The sequence below is a fragment of the Solanum lycopersicum genome, chromosome 8, assembly GCF_036512215.1.
Source record: "Solanum lycopersicum chromosome 8, SLM_r2.1".
In the NCBI taxonomy this organism is placed as follows: Eukaryota; Viridiplantae; Streptophyta; class Magnoliopsida; order Solanales; family Solanaceae; genus Solanum; species Solanum lycopersicum.
Genome location: NC_090807.1, coordinates 47,475,700 through 47,495,372, shown reverse-complemented (window position 1 = coordinate 47,495,372; position 19,673 = coordinate 47,475,700). Strand labels below are relative to the sequence as shown.

The 19,673-nt window shown below is 34.4% G+C and overlaps 1 protein-coding gene across 1 annotated transcript; it reads left to right on the top strand.

The window, feature by feature from the left end:
* Positions 1-7,765: 7,765 nt before the first annotated feature.
* On the top strand, positions 7,766-8,733 carry LOC101255518 (probable L-type lectin-domain containing receptor kinase S.7). The gene is made up of 3 exons (XM_026032611.1): positions 7,766-7,952; positions 8,121-8,560; positions 8,653-8,733. Exons 1-3 carry the CDS (start codon positions 7,766-7,768, stop codon positions 8,731-8,733), a joined length of 708 nt encoding a protein of 235 aa, XP_025888396.1.
* Positions 8,734-19,673: the final 10,940 nt, after the last annotated feature.

Genomic DNA, 19,673 nt, shown 5'->3' with positions numbered 1-19,673 from the left:
GGCTTGCTGTTGTGCTGACTACTAAGTGTTTTGTGTTGATTGTTCATTGTTCAGTTATAATTATACAAGTGTTGTTGACGTCTAGGCCTTCAGGTGTAGTGTTGTGTTGAGAGTTGGGTGATGTCTAGGCCTTACGGGTGTAGTTGTTGTGCTGATTGTTCGCTAGTAGAAAGTGTTAATGTGTTGAGTCTGATTAGATTAAGAAAAGAGAGTTTGTTTATTCTGTTTCTACATTCTAGTCATATGGATTATGGTGAGAAAGACACTTGTATGCCAGTAGCACACTTTGACTTCTCTTGAGAACAGTGTACCGAGCTGATCTGCAGTTTGTATTAGTACAAAATGTTAAAATAGCAGCAAAGACTTTATAAAAAATATCTATGCATATTGCATATATGAGTCCTCTCTGGTTATGAGAACAGTCAACAGAAAAAATACACTTTTCTTCCTTTCCACTTCAATAAAAAACAGCAACCAACGGGCTTCTTAGAAAATGGTTTGCCTCTGTTTCATTTTCCAATTTTCTGGTTGCAAATTGCAATGTGCAGTAAGTAATTACATGGAGTTAATAAGTTTAATTTTTCAGTTCTTCATGTGAATTTTTATTTTAAAGAATTGTGTGATATGTTATTGTTAACACAATAACCGAATCGATAAGGTCCGATAACCTATTAACCGATAACTTAATGGTTCTTTAACAATTTAGCTAGTCCAAAAATCGATAAGCAAAGTCGATAATGTTCAAAATCAAATCGAACCGGCTGATAGGCAGCCGTAATGTGCAGAGTTCATCTCAAGCCTAGCCTGACAGGGGGATCTTGGCTCTTTTAATTTTTATTTTAAGACTCTTTGTGTTGTTACAATAGGAAAATTGTTAGTTTTGTTTGATGGGGTGAGTTGTCTTCTACCTCTTGATATTTGTGAATGCGGTGATTCTATTGCATATTTGAGTGACGATTTCGATCAATACCGATGATTTGAACAGTGCTTATAATTGAACTATATGTATGTGCAATTTGAATGAGTCAAATATGAGTAGCTTAATTCATGTGTGAACTCTTAGCATCTCATGATAACTGGTCGATTGTTGCAATCAATCTTGTGATTATTATTGCACGCGAGCTAAAATTGTAGAATATTGATTGATGATTATGTTGAATGCCACATGTGGTGAGGTTGTTTGAAATATATGTTTTGTAATACCTAGAACTTGTTATGTTAGTCTAATTGAATAATGTGGGCAGTTGAATAATGATCTTAGGCACAAATTTTGGAGAAGTGAACCAAATTGACATTATACCTCTTTGTGATCAGCTTGTGAGAGTGTGAACCTAGCTTGGCACCATTTTATCCTATCATTTTCTTTGGATAAAACTTGAGCACATTTGACCTCTTTCCCTCCCACCTAAAATCTTCATGAAGCATTGGTCCTTTTGAAACTTGGGGGTGTGGTGAAAAAGGAGGAAAGTTAGGAAGTTTGTAAAAAAATCCCTTGATTGATTGTGTTGAAAAAGGAAGAACCCCTCTATATAAAAAAAAGATAAAAGAGAAGAAAAAGATTGAAAAAGAAAAAGATGTTGCAATAAAGTTTGTGCAAGGATAAAAAAAATGGGATGTTCAATAAGTCATGCTTAAAAGAACATAGGGTGGATTATGAAAATTAAAAAGAGTGAAAGGAAAGGAGAAATACATGTAATGGTTCATGAAAGTAGATTTCACTAATCCAAAATGATCATACTTTTACCCTCAGTGCTGTTACAAGCCTTGGAAGACCATTGTAATCTTGATTAAGCTTAATGTCATGTCGATTAGAAAATACAAGCAATGGGTTGAATCATGCATGCAGTGGCGTAGCCACTTACCCTTCGTCGGAAAAAAATTAGCATATGTACAAGTAAAATGATATACGAAATGATTAAATAACCTATTTTGGACACCCTTAACATAACAAGTTGTTATTTCTGGATACCCTTTAAGAAATTTCTAGCTCTGTCACTGCATGCATGTGTTTACTTCGAGAGTGTGAAAGTTGATTTTGATTCTTTAATTATGAAATTTTGATGATCTTAATGTCAACATGGAAATATTCTTGATATGATTTCATTCGAATATTTTTGTGACCTCAAATTTGCACTTGAAGCAAGCATTGTGAGCTCAATTTCTTTTTTATGATAACTAATGACAGTTTGAAACTTGTAATACACAATTGAACATCGCATGGATAGATTGAAACTCATGTGCATTCATGTTGAGTCTTGAGTATCATTATTTGTAGACATCTAATTGATCTTGTATTTTACTTGAGGACAAGCAAAAGTTTAAGTCGGGAGTGTTGATGAATGGGATTTTGACTCATTTATAGCGTAATATTTATAGTTTTAGTGTCATCAATGTATATTTTTATGCTCCAAACTGATGTTAAAATGCTAATTGCAACAATTAAGGGAAAATATCATGGGAAAGACACTACTGGGCAAAAAAAGCGAAAAACTAAAGAAAAGCAAGGTTGATGTTAGCCAAAGCCACTCGGCGAGTCGCTGAGTGGATTTTCAGCTCACCAAAAGTTATAGTAGGCCAACCCATGGACAAAGCCAACTCGACGAGGAGAATGGTGTTTTGGCAAAACTCCGAATGGATTAGTGATGATAATTTTGATCACCTAAAGTCAGAGAAGGTAAGTGATGATGAAAAACCAAGCCAAGAACATATAACTGGAATTTTCAAAAAGAGTCCAGAGTTCTAAAGTTTTTTGAAAGTTCCCACACTGTCCAGTTCTAGGTTTTTTATCCCTAACATTGTTTGAGTTTTTCAGTAGAGATTTAGGGCTTAAATTTATTTTGTCTTGTGATTTGTGGCCCAAACTAATGGAAAACATAGTTGGTAACAATTTCTTTCTCTTTATGAGTAGCTAAACCCCTTCACTCTTAAGGGTATGATCATGTGATTGAATGTTCTAATTGGCTAATGGGTATTAGTATTTACTGATTTTATTAATGATTTGAAGTGGCTCAATTAATAGTTGGGTTTTAATTGATGAATTATATTTGCAAATGCAGTCCTAGTTTAGCATTCAAAGATTGCTTGATAAAGAGATTTTCGAATAAAGCTATTAATTGATAATCAAAATGATTGGGTTATATTGGACTTAGCACGAGAAAGTGGGTCTGAATCCAATCCTTTGAATCTAGCTTGATAGAGTAGATTGATTGAGGTTTTGGGTTGTTTATATTTGTTGGGTTTGTTGGGGTTCGAGGAACTCACTTGATTCGTATAGTTGATTGAAAAATAGCTATTACACTTAAAGTCTAGCTTATCCACTAAGATTCAACGACTGTTAGTAAGTAATAATTACCCTTCTAACTAATTGACATTCAATTAATCACACTCCCAAGGACCTTTCTCTACTTGAGTACTCCATGTTTTCGTAGTTTTTAATTTCTCACTCTGATCCCCCACCCCAATGGACATTATTTTTCAAACCCGTTTCATTTACTTTAATTGGTTCAAAAAATGTTTACTCCTACAAACGATTAGAACACTCCTTTCACTTCTTAATTAAATTTTTTATTGTATCACTTCTTGTGGGATCGGCCCCAACTCTTAGTTGGGTTTATACTTGATTGACCTTCACTTAAAATCGAACGAAATGTTGTTGAACGTTATCAATAGACATCAAGTTTGGGTCCAAAATTTCACTAAATTTGGATTATTTCTACAGATTACTTCTACGATCCGTATAACACCCTATGGTTTGTCATGTTCATTCGTAGGTCAACTTACTAAGACTTGAAAATTTCCAATCTCAACCTACATCCTATGGCTTCCTTTCCCTCCTATAGTCCATATAGTGGACCCACAGAACCGATCATCAGTTCCTAAAAATGCAATTTCCCTTTTTGATCGAACTTCTAATTTCCTAGGTTTTACATTCTCACACTTACAATATGTGGGGATAGAATGTCCACATGAAGTACTACTCTAAGACTTAGTGTTAGTCATCCTATCATTATTGAACTTAAGTAACAAAGAACTGGCAAAAGATGGAACTGAGCATGAATACCTTTGTCTGAACTGAGAAAGACCACCGCCTCTAGATCTTATCTCTTTAGTCAACACAGTAGTTCTACACTCATTTACTATAATATCTCTAAGACAGCGGAAACAAACTTGATCATCTAAACTTTGGAGTCAGCCACCATAGTCGCAGCATACTTGGAGAGTAGAGTAAATTTCAAAGCATACTCTTACACACTCGTATTACCTTGCCTCAGATTGATGAACTCTTGAACCTAAGCCTTTGTCATCTCAAAAGGTAAGAATATATCTATAAAATCACCTTTGAACTTATTCCGATCCAAAGAAATCGCATCAACAACCCTCTTCTTCCTTTGTTTGAACGAAATTCGAGTGACACCCTAACTTGTATTTGAGTGACACATTATTATTATTATTATTATTATTATTTTATTATTATTATTATTTTATTATTATTATTATTATTATTACTATTATATTATTATTATTATTATTATTTTTATTATTATTACTGTTATTACTATTATTATTATTATTATTATTATTATTATTATTTACTATACTATTATTACTACTACTATTATTATTATTATTATTATTATTATTATTATTATTCTACTTTTTAAAAACTTGAAGAGCTAAAACACCTTTTTGGCAAAACAAATCTACCTATATTACCTTAAGAGCATGAACTCCTCACTTGAATGTCAAATTCCTATAATATTCCTAACTTGATTTGTGACTTTTTCGATGAGTTGTCACTGTTTTGATAAGTTGTGACTTTTTTCAAAGGGTTATAATTTTTTCAATGAGTTGTGACTTTTTCAAAGGATTGTGATTTTTCGATAAGTTGTGACTTTTCCAAATAATTGTGACTTTTTCAATAAGTTGTGACTTTTTTCAAAAGGTTGTGACTTGTTCAATAAGTTGTGACTTTTTCAAATGGTTGTGACTCTCGGAAAGGTCATAACTTTTAAGATTAGACACGAAAAACATTTGTTCATACTACCTTTTGTTGAAAATAAATAGAGAGGCTTCCTCTCATTTTTCAACCACAAATTTTTTTAATCTTCAACTGTCTTCTTCTTTCATTTTAAAATTGTTTGTGCGATTTATAGTTGTTGAGTGAGTTGAAAGTGTAGCGGAACATGTGGCACCACTATTTTGATGAAGTAAGTCATTTATCCTAAGAGGGTATATTTCATTACCTCGAGTACTTGAGGAAAATAATTTTGATGAGATACAATTATTTTTTTGCTTGATATATACATTAGTATGTAATGTTCCAATATCGAAGTTAACATGTAGTCTAAATTCATTTATTTTTGTTAACAACTTCTCTGGTGATGTAGATACATACTTCTGAATATCTTTTTCCAAAATTTAGAAAATTGTCACAATTCTTTTTTAATGTTCAAGACAAAAGAATGACTTTATTTATCAATATTATTTATGTGATTTTGACTTTCATGAAGTTTCCTTCAAATTAATTATAACTATATAAATATTGCCTTTTGTTTTACTTATTTACTTATTCTTCATATTTCTGATTTTTGACGAAGAAAAATTCATATGACTTGTAGTAATGTCAGTTGAAGCTTGTATTAGTTAATTTTTATTATTTATTTAATAGTTTAATATATGAGATAAATATTCTCATTAATGCATATTTTATATATATATATATATAGGTATTTGTATTTAAATTAAAGATTATATACGTAACAAATGTATCATCAAGTTAACAAGATCTTCTAACTTCAAAATAAGTTATTTTAAAATGTTCTGAGTAATTTTTTTCTAATAAAAGAAACTCATAACAAATATCAAAAATATGTAAATATATAAAATATAGTTGTTCCCTTCACATGTTCATATGACATTAAAACAATTTAACGTCGAATACATATGCAAAGCACATCTGTTAGATGACAAGAATAATACAAAACAAATAATGTTTATAAGATAATATTAGTGAGATAAGACTAATTACAAGATTGAACCTCATCAAATTGAAATAAATATATACATTATTACATTAACTAATAAAAAATTTCATTAACCATCTTCATAGGTTTGTGTAAATATGAGATATATATGACGATCAATATTGAACATCACAAAAGAATCTGCAATATTATCTTTTGCTAAGCTTATTATTTAAATCTTCACTTAAATAAGCAATATTATTTAATACAACATATATTTTGAAACTGGAAATCACGTGCGTTGCACGTATCAGAAAACTAGTTTAAAAAAATAAGCCTAAGACTTAAAGACATGCATATACATATAATTTACATATATACATTACCCAAACATACATAAACCTAATATATACACACCATATACAACCGAGTGTATATGTTGTGTATACTTTAGTCATGTTTGACAAACAAGTCATATGTGTGAGTTCAATTCTATACCCTTTTTTCTACCCTATTTATGAGAAATTATTATTTTTATTTTTATTTTTTTGAAAAAGAAGAACAGAAATGTCAGTAAGGCTAATCTTCTAGTGTCTTACAATATCTTGAATCCTATTTTGTGTTTATCTCTCTTTATGAGATTCAAGACAAAAATGTGAATCTACGAGACACAAAATAGGAGGCAACGTAGCAGAGTCAAATAGACAAAGTAGAGAACTCTACACTAATTGTTTTTTAGTCCTCTGCCTCTATAAATAAACATCCTTTAAAATTGTGATCATGCAAACTATGTAACTATGTTAAGGCTTCTAATCCTTCTTATCTTGATTTATGAATTTTCAATTCTGTTTGTGGAATCCCACAACTTTTGATTTCCTTCATTTAATGTTTGAAGTTACAGAAATTTAACTTGTTGGGGATCAGTCACTGCAGCCAATGGAACTCTTAATCTGACACCTGATCAGCCACACAACAATTCCAACAAAGTCCGAAGAGTCTTGTTCAATCACTCAATACCTGTGTGGCCTGCTTCTTTTTCCACCTTATTTACTATAAGGATTTCGACACATCAATCGATTACTGGTGATGGAATGCCGTTCCTCATAGCACAGGACAATAAGCCCTCCCCGCCAGATAGTTATGGCTCGTTTATTGGAATTCTTGATCCTTCAACCCAAGGTTAGCTAGCTCCTGCATACACTTTAAGAAGACAAATGAAGTTTGCATTCAGTTCTTGATTCATCACTTAAAAAGTTTCTTCTTTTAAAATGCAGGAGGCACACTTGATGAGCTTGCTGTGGAGTTTGATACTTATAGAAATGAACATGAAATCGATGGAAACCATGTTGCCGTTGTAACTACAAGTATGGAGAGTCCTGTTGCAGTTAAAAGTTTAAGTGATGCTGGAATTGATCTAAGGAGTGGAAGAAATATTACAATAAAGATTGATTATGATGGTTGAACTAAAGTTCTTGAAATATCGGTAGCATATGCAGGGCAACCTCTAGTGAACTTTCTAAGACAAGAAATTATCATGCAGGAAGCAGTTCCACGAAATGCTTATGTGGGATTGTCAGCTTCCACTGCCTATTTCTTAGAGGTACATCATGTTCTTAACTGGAATTTCACATTACTTGAATTGCCAGAAGAATCTCTAAAGTATGGGGTTGATCCGAACAAGGAAAATATTGCTCTGCTGGTTGCTACTTCTATCGCGATTATCTCATTGCTAGTGGTTGTGTCGTCTCTTTATAGCTCGTAAGGATGGAAACGAAAGATTTCAGAGGAAAGAGGACATCGAAATGCTAACAGGAACTGCAGCTAGTGGTCCACAGGTATTTACTTACCAGAAACTCTCCAAGGCTACTAAAGGCTTCAGCAAAGATAACTTATTGGGAACTGGAGGCTTTGGTAGTGTTTACAAGGGGGTGTTTTATGATTCTGCTACAACAGTAGCTGTTAAACAAATCAACGTGACATCTAAGCAAGGTATGTTTTCCGTTTTAAGTTCCCTTGATTATATGTAGATGTGGTGCCACACTGTGATTAAAATCTCAAATTACATAGAAGTATTTATAATACCAGGTTAGAAGGAATACTTGGCTGAAATATGTACAATTGGGTGCCTATGGCACAAAAACTTGTTGCAGCTACTAGGCTGGTGCTATGACGGAGAGAAACTCCTGTTAGTGTATGAGTACATGCCAAATGGAAGCCTTGATAAATACATCGGCAAGATTTTTCTTGATTGGGACACCAGATTCAAGATTCTATCAGGTCTAGAATCATCACTTGTGTATCTTCATGAAGAATGTGGTAATCCTATTGTATATCGAGACATTAAGCCGAACAATGTGATGCTAGACACCAAGTATAATGCTCACTTGGGTGATTTTGGGCTAGCAAGATTACTCCAAAATGAGAACTTTGTTACAACAATGGTGGCTGGCACTCCAGGATACCTAGCACCGGAAGTTAGCTATACAGGGAGAGCTACCCCGGAGTCTGATGTCTATAGTTTTGGAATGGTTGTATTAGAAGTGGTATGTGGACGAAGATCAAAAGGGATTATGGATGAAAATAGCTTAGTCGATAAAGTATGGAGTTCATATGAGAATGGTACATTAAGTGGTTGGATGCTGTATTGATATATCCAATAGCTGATAGTAGTTATGTATGCCCTGTGCAGTGTGTACCTAATAAAGTGGGAATGACTGTGGTCCCTAATGAGAAAAATGATCTTGTTTCAATGAGTCCGGTGACTGGATGAAGGGTATGTATGGATTACCAGAAATCAAATATATGGACCGAGAAAGATCATTTTTCTATGCCCTTCATGGATTAAATGTTAGATAGATTTGCAAGAAAGGGGTGATACTATTTTCTTGATGTCTATTCGGATTTTAATCAGATTTATATTGCATCGGAAGATCAAGAGAAACCACCTTTACTTGTACTTATGGGACCTTCGTGTTCAAGAGAATGTCGTTTGGGTTATGTAATGCACCTGCTATATTTCAGAGATGTATGATGTCAATATACTCCTATATGGCGGAAGAAACTATTGAGGTGTTTATAGATGATTTTTCACTGGTTGGTGACTGCTTTGAGCGGTGTTTGAATCATTTGTCTGAGGTTCTTAAGAGGTGTAAAGATTGAAATCTTGTGCTAAATTGGGAAAAATGTCACTTCATGGTGAAAGAAGGTATTGTATTAGGTCTTCGCATTTCACAGAAGGGTATAGAGGTTGATCGAGCTAAAGTTGAGGTGATAGAAAGACTTTCTCCACTTATCTCTGTAAAAGGTGTGAGAAGTTTTCTTGGGTATGCAGGCTATTACCGGAGGTTCATCAAGGATTTTTCAAAGATTGCACATCCTTTGTACAAGTTGCTTTTAAAAGAGTGTAAGTTTCATTATGATAAATCTTATCTTAAGGTATTTGGTGAGTTGAAGGAAAAGTTGGTGTCTGCATTTATCTTCATTTCTCCGGATTGCAGCAAGCCCGTTGAGGTGATGTGCGATGCGAGAGGGGTTGCTCTTGGTGTGGTATTGGGACAAAGAAGCGAGAAAATCCTTCACACCATTTACTATGATAGTAAAGACCTTAATGAAGCCCAAAAGAACTACACTGTGACTGAACAAGAGCTCCTTGCAGTAGTCTTTGCTTTCGAGAAATTTCGCTCCTACTTGCTTGGCACTAGAGTTGTAGTGCATACTGATCATTCCGCTTTGAGATATTTGATGTCAATGAAGGATGCAAAATCGAGGTTGATTCGTTGGATATTACTATTGTAAGAATTTGACTTTGAGGTAAAAGATAGAAAAGGGACCGAAAATCAAGTTGCTGATCACTTGTCCCGATTAGAAGATGAAGCAATGATAGAGTTGGGTGAAAAGGCTGAGATTGATGTTACTTTCTCTGATCATCATGTATTGGATGCCTCCCAAGACTTGATCCCATGGTTCGTAGAATTTATGAATTATCTGGCTAGTGATATCGTTCCACCAGACTTGTCCTTTCATCAAACGAAAAAGTTCATGAATGATGTGCAAAAATTCTTTTGGGATGAGCATACTTATATAGGAGTTGTGTTGATGGGCTTATTCAGCGTTGTGTGTCGGAAGTTTAGATGTTGAGTGTTTTGGAGGCATTCCATTCTTCGCCTGTAGGTGGGCATCATAATGGTATTTGAACTACTCACAAGATCTTGCAATGTGGCTACTATTGGCCAACCATCCACCAAGATGCTCATGAGTTTGCCAAAGCATGTGATAGATGCGAAAGAGACGATGGCATTTTGTGAAAGCAAGAGCTCCTTGTAAACCCCATTTTGGTGATTGAGTTGTTTGATGTGTGGGGCATTGACTTTATGGGCCCTTTTGTGAGTTCTCATGCGATGAAGTACATTCTTGTGGCAGTCGATTATGTGTCTAAATGGATGGAAGCCATTGCACTCATGATTAATGAAGGGAAGAGTGTCACCACGTTCTTGAAAAAGAACATATTTTCCAGATTTGGCACCCCAAAGGATATTATTAGTGATGGGGGATCTCACTTTTGCAACAAGCTATTTAAGGGATTATTAAAAAAAATATAGGGTTCGCCATAATGTGCCACTCCTTACCATCCTTAAACTAATGGGCAAGTTGAGGTGTCAAACAGGGAGATTAACAAAATTTTGGTAAAATCAGTGAATGCTAGTAGAATGGATTGGTCAAGGAGGCTTGATGATGCTCTTTGGGCCTACCGGACAACATACAAGACTCCCATAGGTATGTCCCTATACCAACTTGTGTATGGGAAGAATTGTCACTTACCGGTTGAATTAGAGCACAAGGGGATGTGGGAAATGAAGAAGTTGAAAATGGATTGGAATGAGACTACGGAACAGAGGTTAAACGGGTTGAATGATCTTGATGAATTTATCTTGTAGGCATATGAAAGTTCATCCCTCTAAAAAGAAAAGATGAAAAAGTACCATGACCAAAAGATTGAGAAGCGCAATTTTTTGGTCGGGTATTTGGTGCTTTTGTTAAATTCTAGGTTGTGTTTGTTTCTGGGCAAACTCAAGTCCAAATGGACTGGTCCCTATTCGATCACCCAACTATTCCCTCATGGTGCGGTTGAGTTGGAGAACAAGGTGGGTGTGAGTTTCAAGGTGAGCGGGCAGCGAATCAAAATATATCTAGGGAATGCTAAAACGACGAACAAAGTGATTGAGGCATACCATCTTAATTAAGTCTGAGTAATCAAGATCCCTCCTCCGTGATGCGACGTTAAATCAAGCGCTGATTGGGAGGCAACCCAATATGTATCCTCTAGCAAACTATAGGGTTTTTATGATTCTCAAGGTATATTTGCATTATTTTTGCTTTTATTTATCTAATGTTCTGTCTGACTGCTCTTTTCTTTTTCATTACTAGTGTTGGATAGAGCATAGACTAGGGCCCGTGTTCAAAAAGAGTCCAGAAAATATAAAAAGACTAGCTTAATGGGAGCTCAATGTGCAGGTATCAAACCACCAGAATTTTGCACAAAAACTGGTCTGCTTTACCCATCGATGGACCGTCGGTGGAATCCATCATGCCCAGATATGTCTTTTACATTTTCCAAGTTAGGACACCCTCGGCAGACCCCCAGTGATAGACCGTCAACACTGTTATGGTCCGTCGACAGGGAATCGTTGTGTCTTTACTGATCGACCTGACCCGACCTATACGACTGAATATTAAAAGTTTTAAACTTTTGAAATTCCCACCTCTTCACATAACCCCTCATAACTGTTTCTCTCCTAATTTCCTGCCATTTCTCCCCACTTCATCACCATTAACTCCCATTTCTTCTTCATCTTCTAATTTCCCACATTTTCCCCAAATTCCCATAGTCACTTTCTCTCCCAAATTCACCCAGTTTCTTCAGTCCAGTGCTGGTCAGTGTTCCTGGTTGTTGTTACTGTTGTTCAAATCCTAGAGTTCATACTCTTATTCCCCTACTACAGTTGTCAGGTGTTGTTCTGATCTGCTCAGATTAGCTTTTGTTAATATTCCAGATTACTATGTTGTCTAACTGTTTGGGTACTTAATTTTGGACCATGTTGCATGCTTAAACTTCCACATAAATGTCCTATGTCCCTTAGAACAATGAAATTGAAATGGATGAGGGTGTGTTGTTAAAAAAAATAGAGTGTGTTTGTATGATTGTGTTCCTGACCTAGGGTTTGATAGGGTGTCGAAAATGCATGTTAGAACTAGGAAAATTCATGCCCTATGAATGATGGGATATTAGGTAAATTTTTTATAAACTTATGCTTCTAAGAATACTTCAAATTAATATGATAGGGTATAAATGTTTTGTTGCAAAACTTTGTGACCTCGATGGTCCGTCGCTCTAGTCGTCGACTCAGACGCAATTTTTGGCTAATATTCCTTAAATAGATTTTCCCCTTTTTTTAGGACTCTACTATTATAAATACTTGTAAAAACCTCGTTTTTGGGGTTAGACTCTTGGATATTTGCTAGTTTTATTATTTTAAGTGTTGAATTTTTTGATTTTGTGATATTCACTTTATTTTATGGAATCGTTTATTTCAAGTATTTGATTAATTCAAGTAATCTTATGGATGTTCTTCAGTCTCATCAAAGTAAGTGCATGATTTCATATATAATTAATATGAATTGTATGATTATTAACATGGGTAACTAAACTCCGTAATTAGGGTTGTGGGAACCATGGGTAAATAACAAGGTAAAACCTAGCTAAAATAACAATTCTCGAATAGTGTCTTGCATGTATTAATAATTCTTTCATTTAGAAGTCTTTTCTATGAGTGAACGCGTTAGAACTCACCTTGTTTCTACTTTTCAAGGAGGTACATAATAAGAAAAGAATTATCAACGTAAATTTAGTATACACTGTCTAATACTCTATTGTCGGTTGGTGTGAAGTAACTACTAAGACAAACATCAATTATGATGCTTAATATGAGGTAAAGGTAAGGTTTAGTAAAGCATATACATGTAGTCGTACCAAGGTGCGGAGTGCAATTTCCTAGTTTCTATACCAAGGAATTAGAATACATAATTTATCACTTTACATGCAAGATACTAGGAAAGGATTGTTATAGCTAGAATTACCGCATTATGAACCTGTGGGAATACTTAAGCGTTAGTTACTCTCATTACTTGATAAAAATCAAATCTTTGAACCTGTTACTTATTTTGTTAGAAATAGATAATTGTAGTTATTTCTTAAAACCCCCCCTTTTTTGTTACTTTGTACTTGGAAAGGACTTGACTAAATAGAAGTTATAATAGGTTAAAGTTAAGTCTAAATCATTTTCCTCGTGGTATCGACCCCAACCTCATAGTTGGGTTCTTTACTTGATACGATCACTTATACTTCTTTTAGAGAAGTAACTTTAAGCGTATCATGTTTGCAGGAAAATTGTCCACAATGAAAACGTTGAAGACTGTGCTGAAATTTATAGAAGTGATGACTACGGAGCCATTGATGGTCCATAGGTGGCAACCGTCGTTTGAAGATTTCTGCTGTTAAGGAAAGATCATGGATTTCTGACTAATTATGGGGCTAAAGAAGGGATGACAGTCCGTCGTCTCATCGGCGGACCGTCCTAGCAAACCGTTGGTGTTAACAGAATGTAACCCCAGTACCTAATATATAAAAGATTCTACGTATGGAGCAACGAAGGCCATCGACGGACCGTAGTTCCATTGACGGACCGCAATTTGGGTCTGTCGATGGTAACAGAATGATGGAGAAGATAGAGAATGAAGGAGAGTTGAAGTATGGACCACCGGATACATCGATGGTCTGTCGGTGAGGTCGCCGACTCGAGAATCGTTTTGGACAGAAGTTTTCCTTATTTAGGTTTCCCTTTATATTTAGGACTCTTTTATTATAAATAGGACTAAAAACCTCATTTTTGGGGTTAGACTCTTTGTTAATCTTGAGATTTATATTGTTGGTTGTTGAACTTTGGGTTTTGGAAAATACTTAACTTTTCCGGAATCAATTCTTACAATATTTTGATTAATTTTAGTGATTTTCTGGATTTTCTTCAAACTTGTTAAAGTAAGAACATGAATTCTTGTCTAATCATTATAAATTGTGTAATTCTTAACATCGGTAACTAAATCCACAAGTAGTGTTGTGGGAACCATGGGTAACTAACAAAGTAGAACTAGCTAAATTCACAATTCTAGAATAGTGTCTTGCATGTATTGACAATTCTTTCGTTTAGAAGTCTTTTTAATGGTGGTCAACATTAGAACTCACCTTGTTGCTACTTACCGGACCAAGGAGGTAGATAATAAGAAAAGAATTATCAATGTAGATTTAGTATATACTCTCTAATAGGCCACTGTCGATACATGCGAAGTAATAACTAAGTCATTCATCGATTATAATGCTTCATATGAGGTAAAAGGTAAGGTTTAGTAAAGTACACACACGTAGCCGGACCAAGGTGCACAGTGAAATTCACTAGTTGCCGGACCAAGGAATTAGGGATACCTAACTTACCACTTTGCATGCAAGCTACTAGGAAAGTGTTTTCATAGCTAGGGTTATTGCGTTATGAACCTTTGGGGAACACTTACACCCTACTTTCTCTTGTCATTTGATAAACATCAAATATTTGAACTATATACTTGTTAATTAGACATAATTAATTACTTTTGTTATAAAAACTCCCCCTTTAATTGTTTGTTTCCGGAAAGGACTTGACTAAATAAAAGTAATCGTAGATCAAAGTTAAGTCTAAACCATTTTCCTCATGGGATCGACCCCAACCTAACATTTGGGATCTTTACTTGGTATGACCGATTGTACTTCTTTAGGGAAGTATAGTTTGAGAAGCTCACCCTTAGACTTGAAATTAGACATTTCTCAACTAAGGTTTTGGATCGGTCACTACATGATTTGGTATAGAAACAATTACCGACCAAATTTAGACTATAAGTCACATAGCATGAAATAACAATACAAGAAAAAACTAATGTATAAACATGTCCCACGTGATCATAATACAAATATCGGTCATCTAATGGAACCTCAATCTAATAAATAGTCTTGTCACAAAACATAAACCCAACTCTAGTATCATACATGTCGTAGTATTCGAGCTAACTAACACACACATCATGAATGTATAATAACATAACACAAACAAGCATGTATAATTAAATTATACAATGAAGAACGCCAGTTAAACTCATAAATTACAATTCCATGTTTATTTCATATCATTGCTAGCATACATCGGACAATATGACACTACAAAAAATATACATTCATATTTACATAATCAAGGAGCATACAATCGTAAGTTACCTCTAATCAAGCCCCTTGAAACTGTAGATAGCCTAAGTTTTCCCTTGCAAAGGGACTTGGCTTGTTCTTGGTCTACAATAAATAATGATACAGAAATGACCTATTAATTTAACAAGATTAGTAATGAATCCCAAGTTCGACCAACATGTGATCACCTTTCCCAACTTAAGGTCCTTCCCAACATGAAGTCATGTTCAAAACATTCCCCAATATTAAGCACATAGTTTTTAAGGCTTAAAAAATAATTATCATGATCGAGGAGTTAAATTGTGACTTTTACCCGTGGTTTTCTTGGGAAAACTGATGCAAGGTGCCTAAAATATTACTAATTTGCGTCTCTAAAACACAAATACAAAATGTAAATAGAATTTTTTTTGTAGCTGTGTGTAAAATATTCATTCCCTTACTTTAGAGACGTCAAACTCTCTATAACAACGATGTTATAGTTACAATTACCTTGCTATAGAGGCCTGAGAACTGCTATAGCGAGAAATCATCCTTTGTAGTAAGATATATGAAAGTTCAGTAGCTCAAATTTAAAATAGTTCATTTTTACAACACAAATCATTTCCATTATATCTTGGATATAAATTAACATCATTTATATATCCACAAAATATCTCACCCTTTACCATTACCATAAGGACCTAGACTATCCCAAAACCTATAGGGTGTATTTATATTTTCAGGGGACAAACTGATTCTTTTGTCAGGAAATCACTTGATGTTACTTAGTAAATTGTATTCCCAATACTTAAATCGTTCTTACCTTCTTTATTTCACAATTTAGATTATTGTTTATGATATTGTCTAATGAAGCTCTTGAAATTGTAGAGAAACTATCATCAAAATTGTGTTTTGTCTTTATTAATTTTATCCTCTTCTTAATTTTCTTGGTGTTTATCTATTTTGTTTCTTTATTTATATATAATTTATAAATTTACTCTTTGCCATTGTTGCAATTTCCCACCGTGATATAAATGTTTACGATTGTACCACCCCAAAAATTCTATGATCTAGACTATAGCATCACCTATTCATAATGTTTAAAATGATGTTTCTAGACTAATACTAACCTAATTAACTTAATTTAGAAGTATTATATCCTAAACATCAAGGGACAACCATGACGTTCGGAAATTAGTGAATGAGCTAGTAAATGCCCTTATGTTTTGTGAAGGTTTGGGATTGTCGTATGGAGACTAAAACATGTAAGAATACTTTTAACAGGTAAAATAATATTTATAGGGTAAAAAAATCCAGGCCCGCCTCCCCAAGGACTACCCTAGGGGTACTGGGGAGGACCAAACTATTGGCCAAAAGGCTGCCCAAGGCAGCATGCGATTGTACATGGAAGAAAACAGTCCGCGTCGTGGACTTGGTTCACCTATGGAAAAAAAGTCTGGACCTCCTTTTGGACATTTTGCGTACTCTACTCTCTCAAAAACTAATTTTGAAAATCTTGTGGCAATAACTCCACAATGTGAACTTGTTTCCCGAAGAAATTCTGAAATTTGAAGTCAAGTTTGACATAACAAAAAGGTCAAATTAAGTGAGGGGTATTTGGGAAATTTTAGGGGAGGGTTATATATTGATTTTTAATCATTCTCATACCACATTTACCCAACCAAATAAAATCCCTAAATTGAAACCCAAATTTCTCCCACTTCACTCTAAATTCTCTCTCTACTCAACCTCCATTGAAAAAACATTGAAGTTTGAAGAAGAAAACTAAATCCCCAAATTTTTTATTCAAATTCATGTCTAAATTTTTAGGGTATGGTTTATTTCACGCTTGGGATTCCTTTTTCAAAGAGGTCCCTTCAAGGATGTTTAACTTTCCCAGATCTAGGTTTTTTTTATGTGGGTCTTTCTTGAAAAACAAAATTATGAGTTAATTATGATGAATTATGATCAATTAATGTTGTTAGAGGATGTAATGATGGTTAATTCTTGTTATTCTCTCAAGACTCTCTTGGACCCATGTTCTTCCCTAATTTCATAAAAACCTTGACTTTATATGGTGAATTGTAAAAATGTTATATGTCAATTGGTTGTGTTGATATTACTTATAGTATTTCTTCATGAATTACCTTGTTTTATGTATTGATTAAGCGTTATTAGGTGATTGAAGTATGAAGTCTCATGAAGGGAAAGAACGTATGGACGGTGTTCTATTTTGAATTCAATTATGTAAGCTGAATTACTTAGATAGTAATGAGGTTGTAGCTAATATGTTGTATTGGTGTTGATGACAAGGTTTCCTCATCCTTAACCCTACACACTTGAATTATCTATGAAGTATGGATGTATTATATGTTATGATGGTTATATGATTGAAAGGTATTTCTCATGATTATAATGAATTTCTCAAGTGAAAGGTTTACTCACTTGCTAGTGTTTCTAAAGTGAAAGGATTGTTCTAACTTGTGATCACCTATGAGCTATTATGATGAGATATTTACATAAGGGTCTATTAGAGGCTAATGTGAACTTGTTTTATGACTAAAGATGATTACTAAAGGGAATAGACGCTTAGCACTGAAAGGGCATGTAAATGAGATGGGGGTCTTATATTTGGTAATTCTTGCTCCCCGTATCGGTTTCCTCATGTTTAGTAAGTCCGAGTTCACTAAGATATGTGTTGTCTCATGAGATGGAAACCCCACGTCTAGAAAGTTATGGTTTCTAGTAAGAATATCCTTGACGCTTAACAATGTTGCCACATAGGATTCTAGCTTATTGGACCCACCTAGAGAGCTATGTACGAAAGGTTACACCTTAGGCAAGTGTTCACTTTCTCTTTTCGATGTGGGAGTAAAACACCGGATTCCAAATATCTCACACGGTCTAATGTCGCTTATTTCAACTTCTTCCCCTAATGTAAAAGTAAATGAACAAAGAAATTGTATAAGTTATCATTAGTGCTTTTTTTGAGGGCTTTCCTACATAGTGTGAGGGGGGGTATGAGACTTCTCTTATACATTTTACATGTGGGATCCTAAGGGATGGTTATAGTAGTGTTTTTTGTGATTTTGTTGATTATTACTCATGTATTTTAAGATATATATGTTGTTTATGGATATAGCAAGTTATGATGAAATATGATATTATGAATGTATCTATGAAGTAGGTTGCTTAAGTTGATACTTAGTTTTGAATAGGGTTATGAGGTTCTATTCCTTGCATTGAAAAAGTATTGCTTGGGTTGTCTAAATCTTTAGTTGATATTATGTTAGGTTAAGCTTATGATTCTACTTTATGTGTATATTGGATTTACTTCGTAAAAAGCATATTTTGACTAAAATGTTCTTTTATACATGCATTGATGATTTTTTTTTGCATAGAAGCCATACTTAGTAAGTACGATGTACTAACCCATATTTTATTCCCTTTTCCCCAAACAATGTAGGTTCGGGCTTTAAAGGAATCATGGTCGCTTTTCAATGATACTCGGAACTCGCTTCTCCAAGTTAGTTAGTCTTCATGTCCTAGGACAAGACCCTTATGATCGAGCTTTTAATTTTTTTCTTATGTTAGAGGATATTATTGTATTTCCTAATTCTAGAATCCTAATTCAATTTTCTACATTCCTATGTTTAGGCGGTATGAAGTGACGAATTTAGATTCTATTTTCATATGTGAAGCAACATTGAAATTCCAAAGTAAAAGTTTTAAATTTTACGAATTTTTATCCTATGATAATTATATGATGAATGCTAAAGGCTTGTCTTAGTCCTCTCGAGGTTGAAGTCGCCGGTTACGACTAGGGCTGCTCCTGGCCGTTACAAACTTATTATCAGATCCAGGTTGAGAATCATTTAGGGATTATGTCACAAAATACCACATCAACTAGAGTCATGTTTATAGGTGTAAAGCGCGCCACACTTAGGAATTAGAGGCTATGAGATTCTTAGGAATTTTCACCTTTTATAATTCCTTAGTTGTACCTAAGAGTCTTAACTCAATCTAGTCCTTTCTTCTAATCCTTTTCTTATGCTTATAGGCAATGAATTGAACAAGGAACAATGCTCGAAGGGAAGAAAAATATATTGTAAATTAGGTGGTTCCCCTTCAAGCTCCTCAAAGACCTCAAGTTTTCTATTGAAGAAGGGGCTATGTCTAAAGTTGAGATAAGGGAGAGTATTCATAGCTTGACTCTAGTGTTAGCCACTCAAGTTTCTAGGGATTCAAGGGTGGAAAACACTACCAATTCTAGGATTAGGGATTTTACGAGGATGAATCCCCCTTACATCTTTGGCTCCAAAATGGAGGAGGACCTGCAAGGGTTCATTAATGAAGTATTCAAGGTTATAAAGTCTTTGGGTGTGTCTTCTCAAGAAAAGGCAGAACTAGCC

What these genes read in the sequence shown, in the direction of transcription:
- LOC101255518 (XM_026032611.1), top strand. Translation starts at nt 7,766, where the DNA reads ATGCTAACAGGAACTGCAGCTAGTGGTCCACAGGTATTTACTTACCAG. An exon ending in CAACGTGACATCTAAGCAAG is followed by an intron (nt 7,953 to 8,120) that starts GTATGTTTTCCG and finishes TGCAGCTACTAG; the next exon opens with GCTGGTGCTATGACGGAGAG. An exon ending in AAAATAGCTTAGTCGATAAA is followed by an intron (nt 8,561 to 8,652) that starts GTATGGAGTTCA and finishes TGCCCTGTGCAG; the next exon opens with TGTGTACCTAATAAAGTGGG.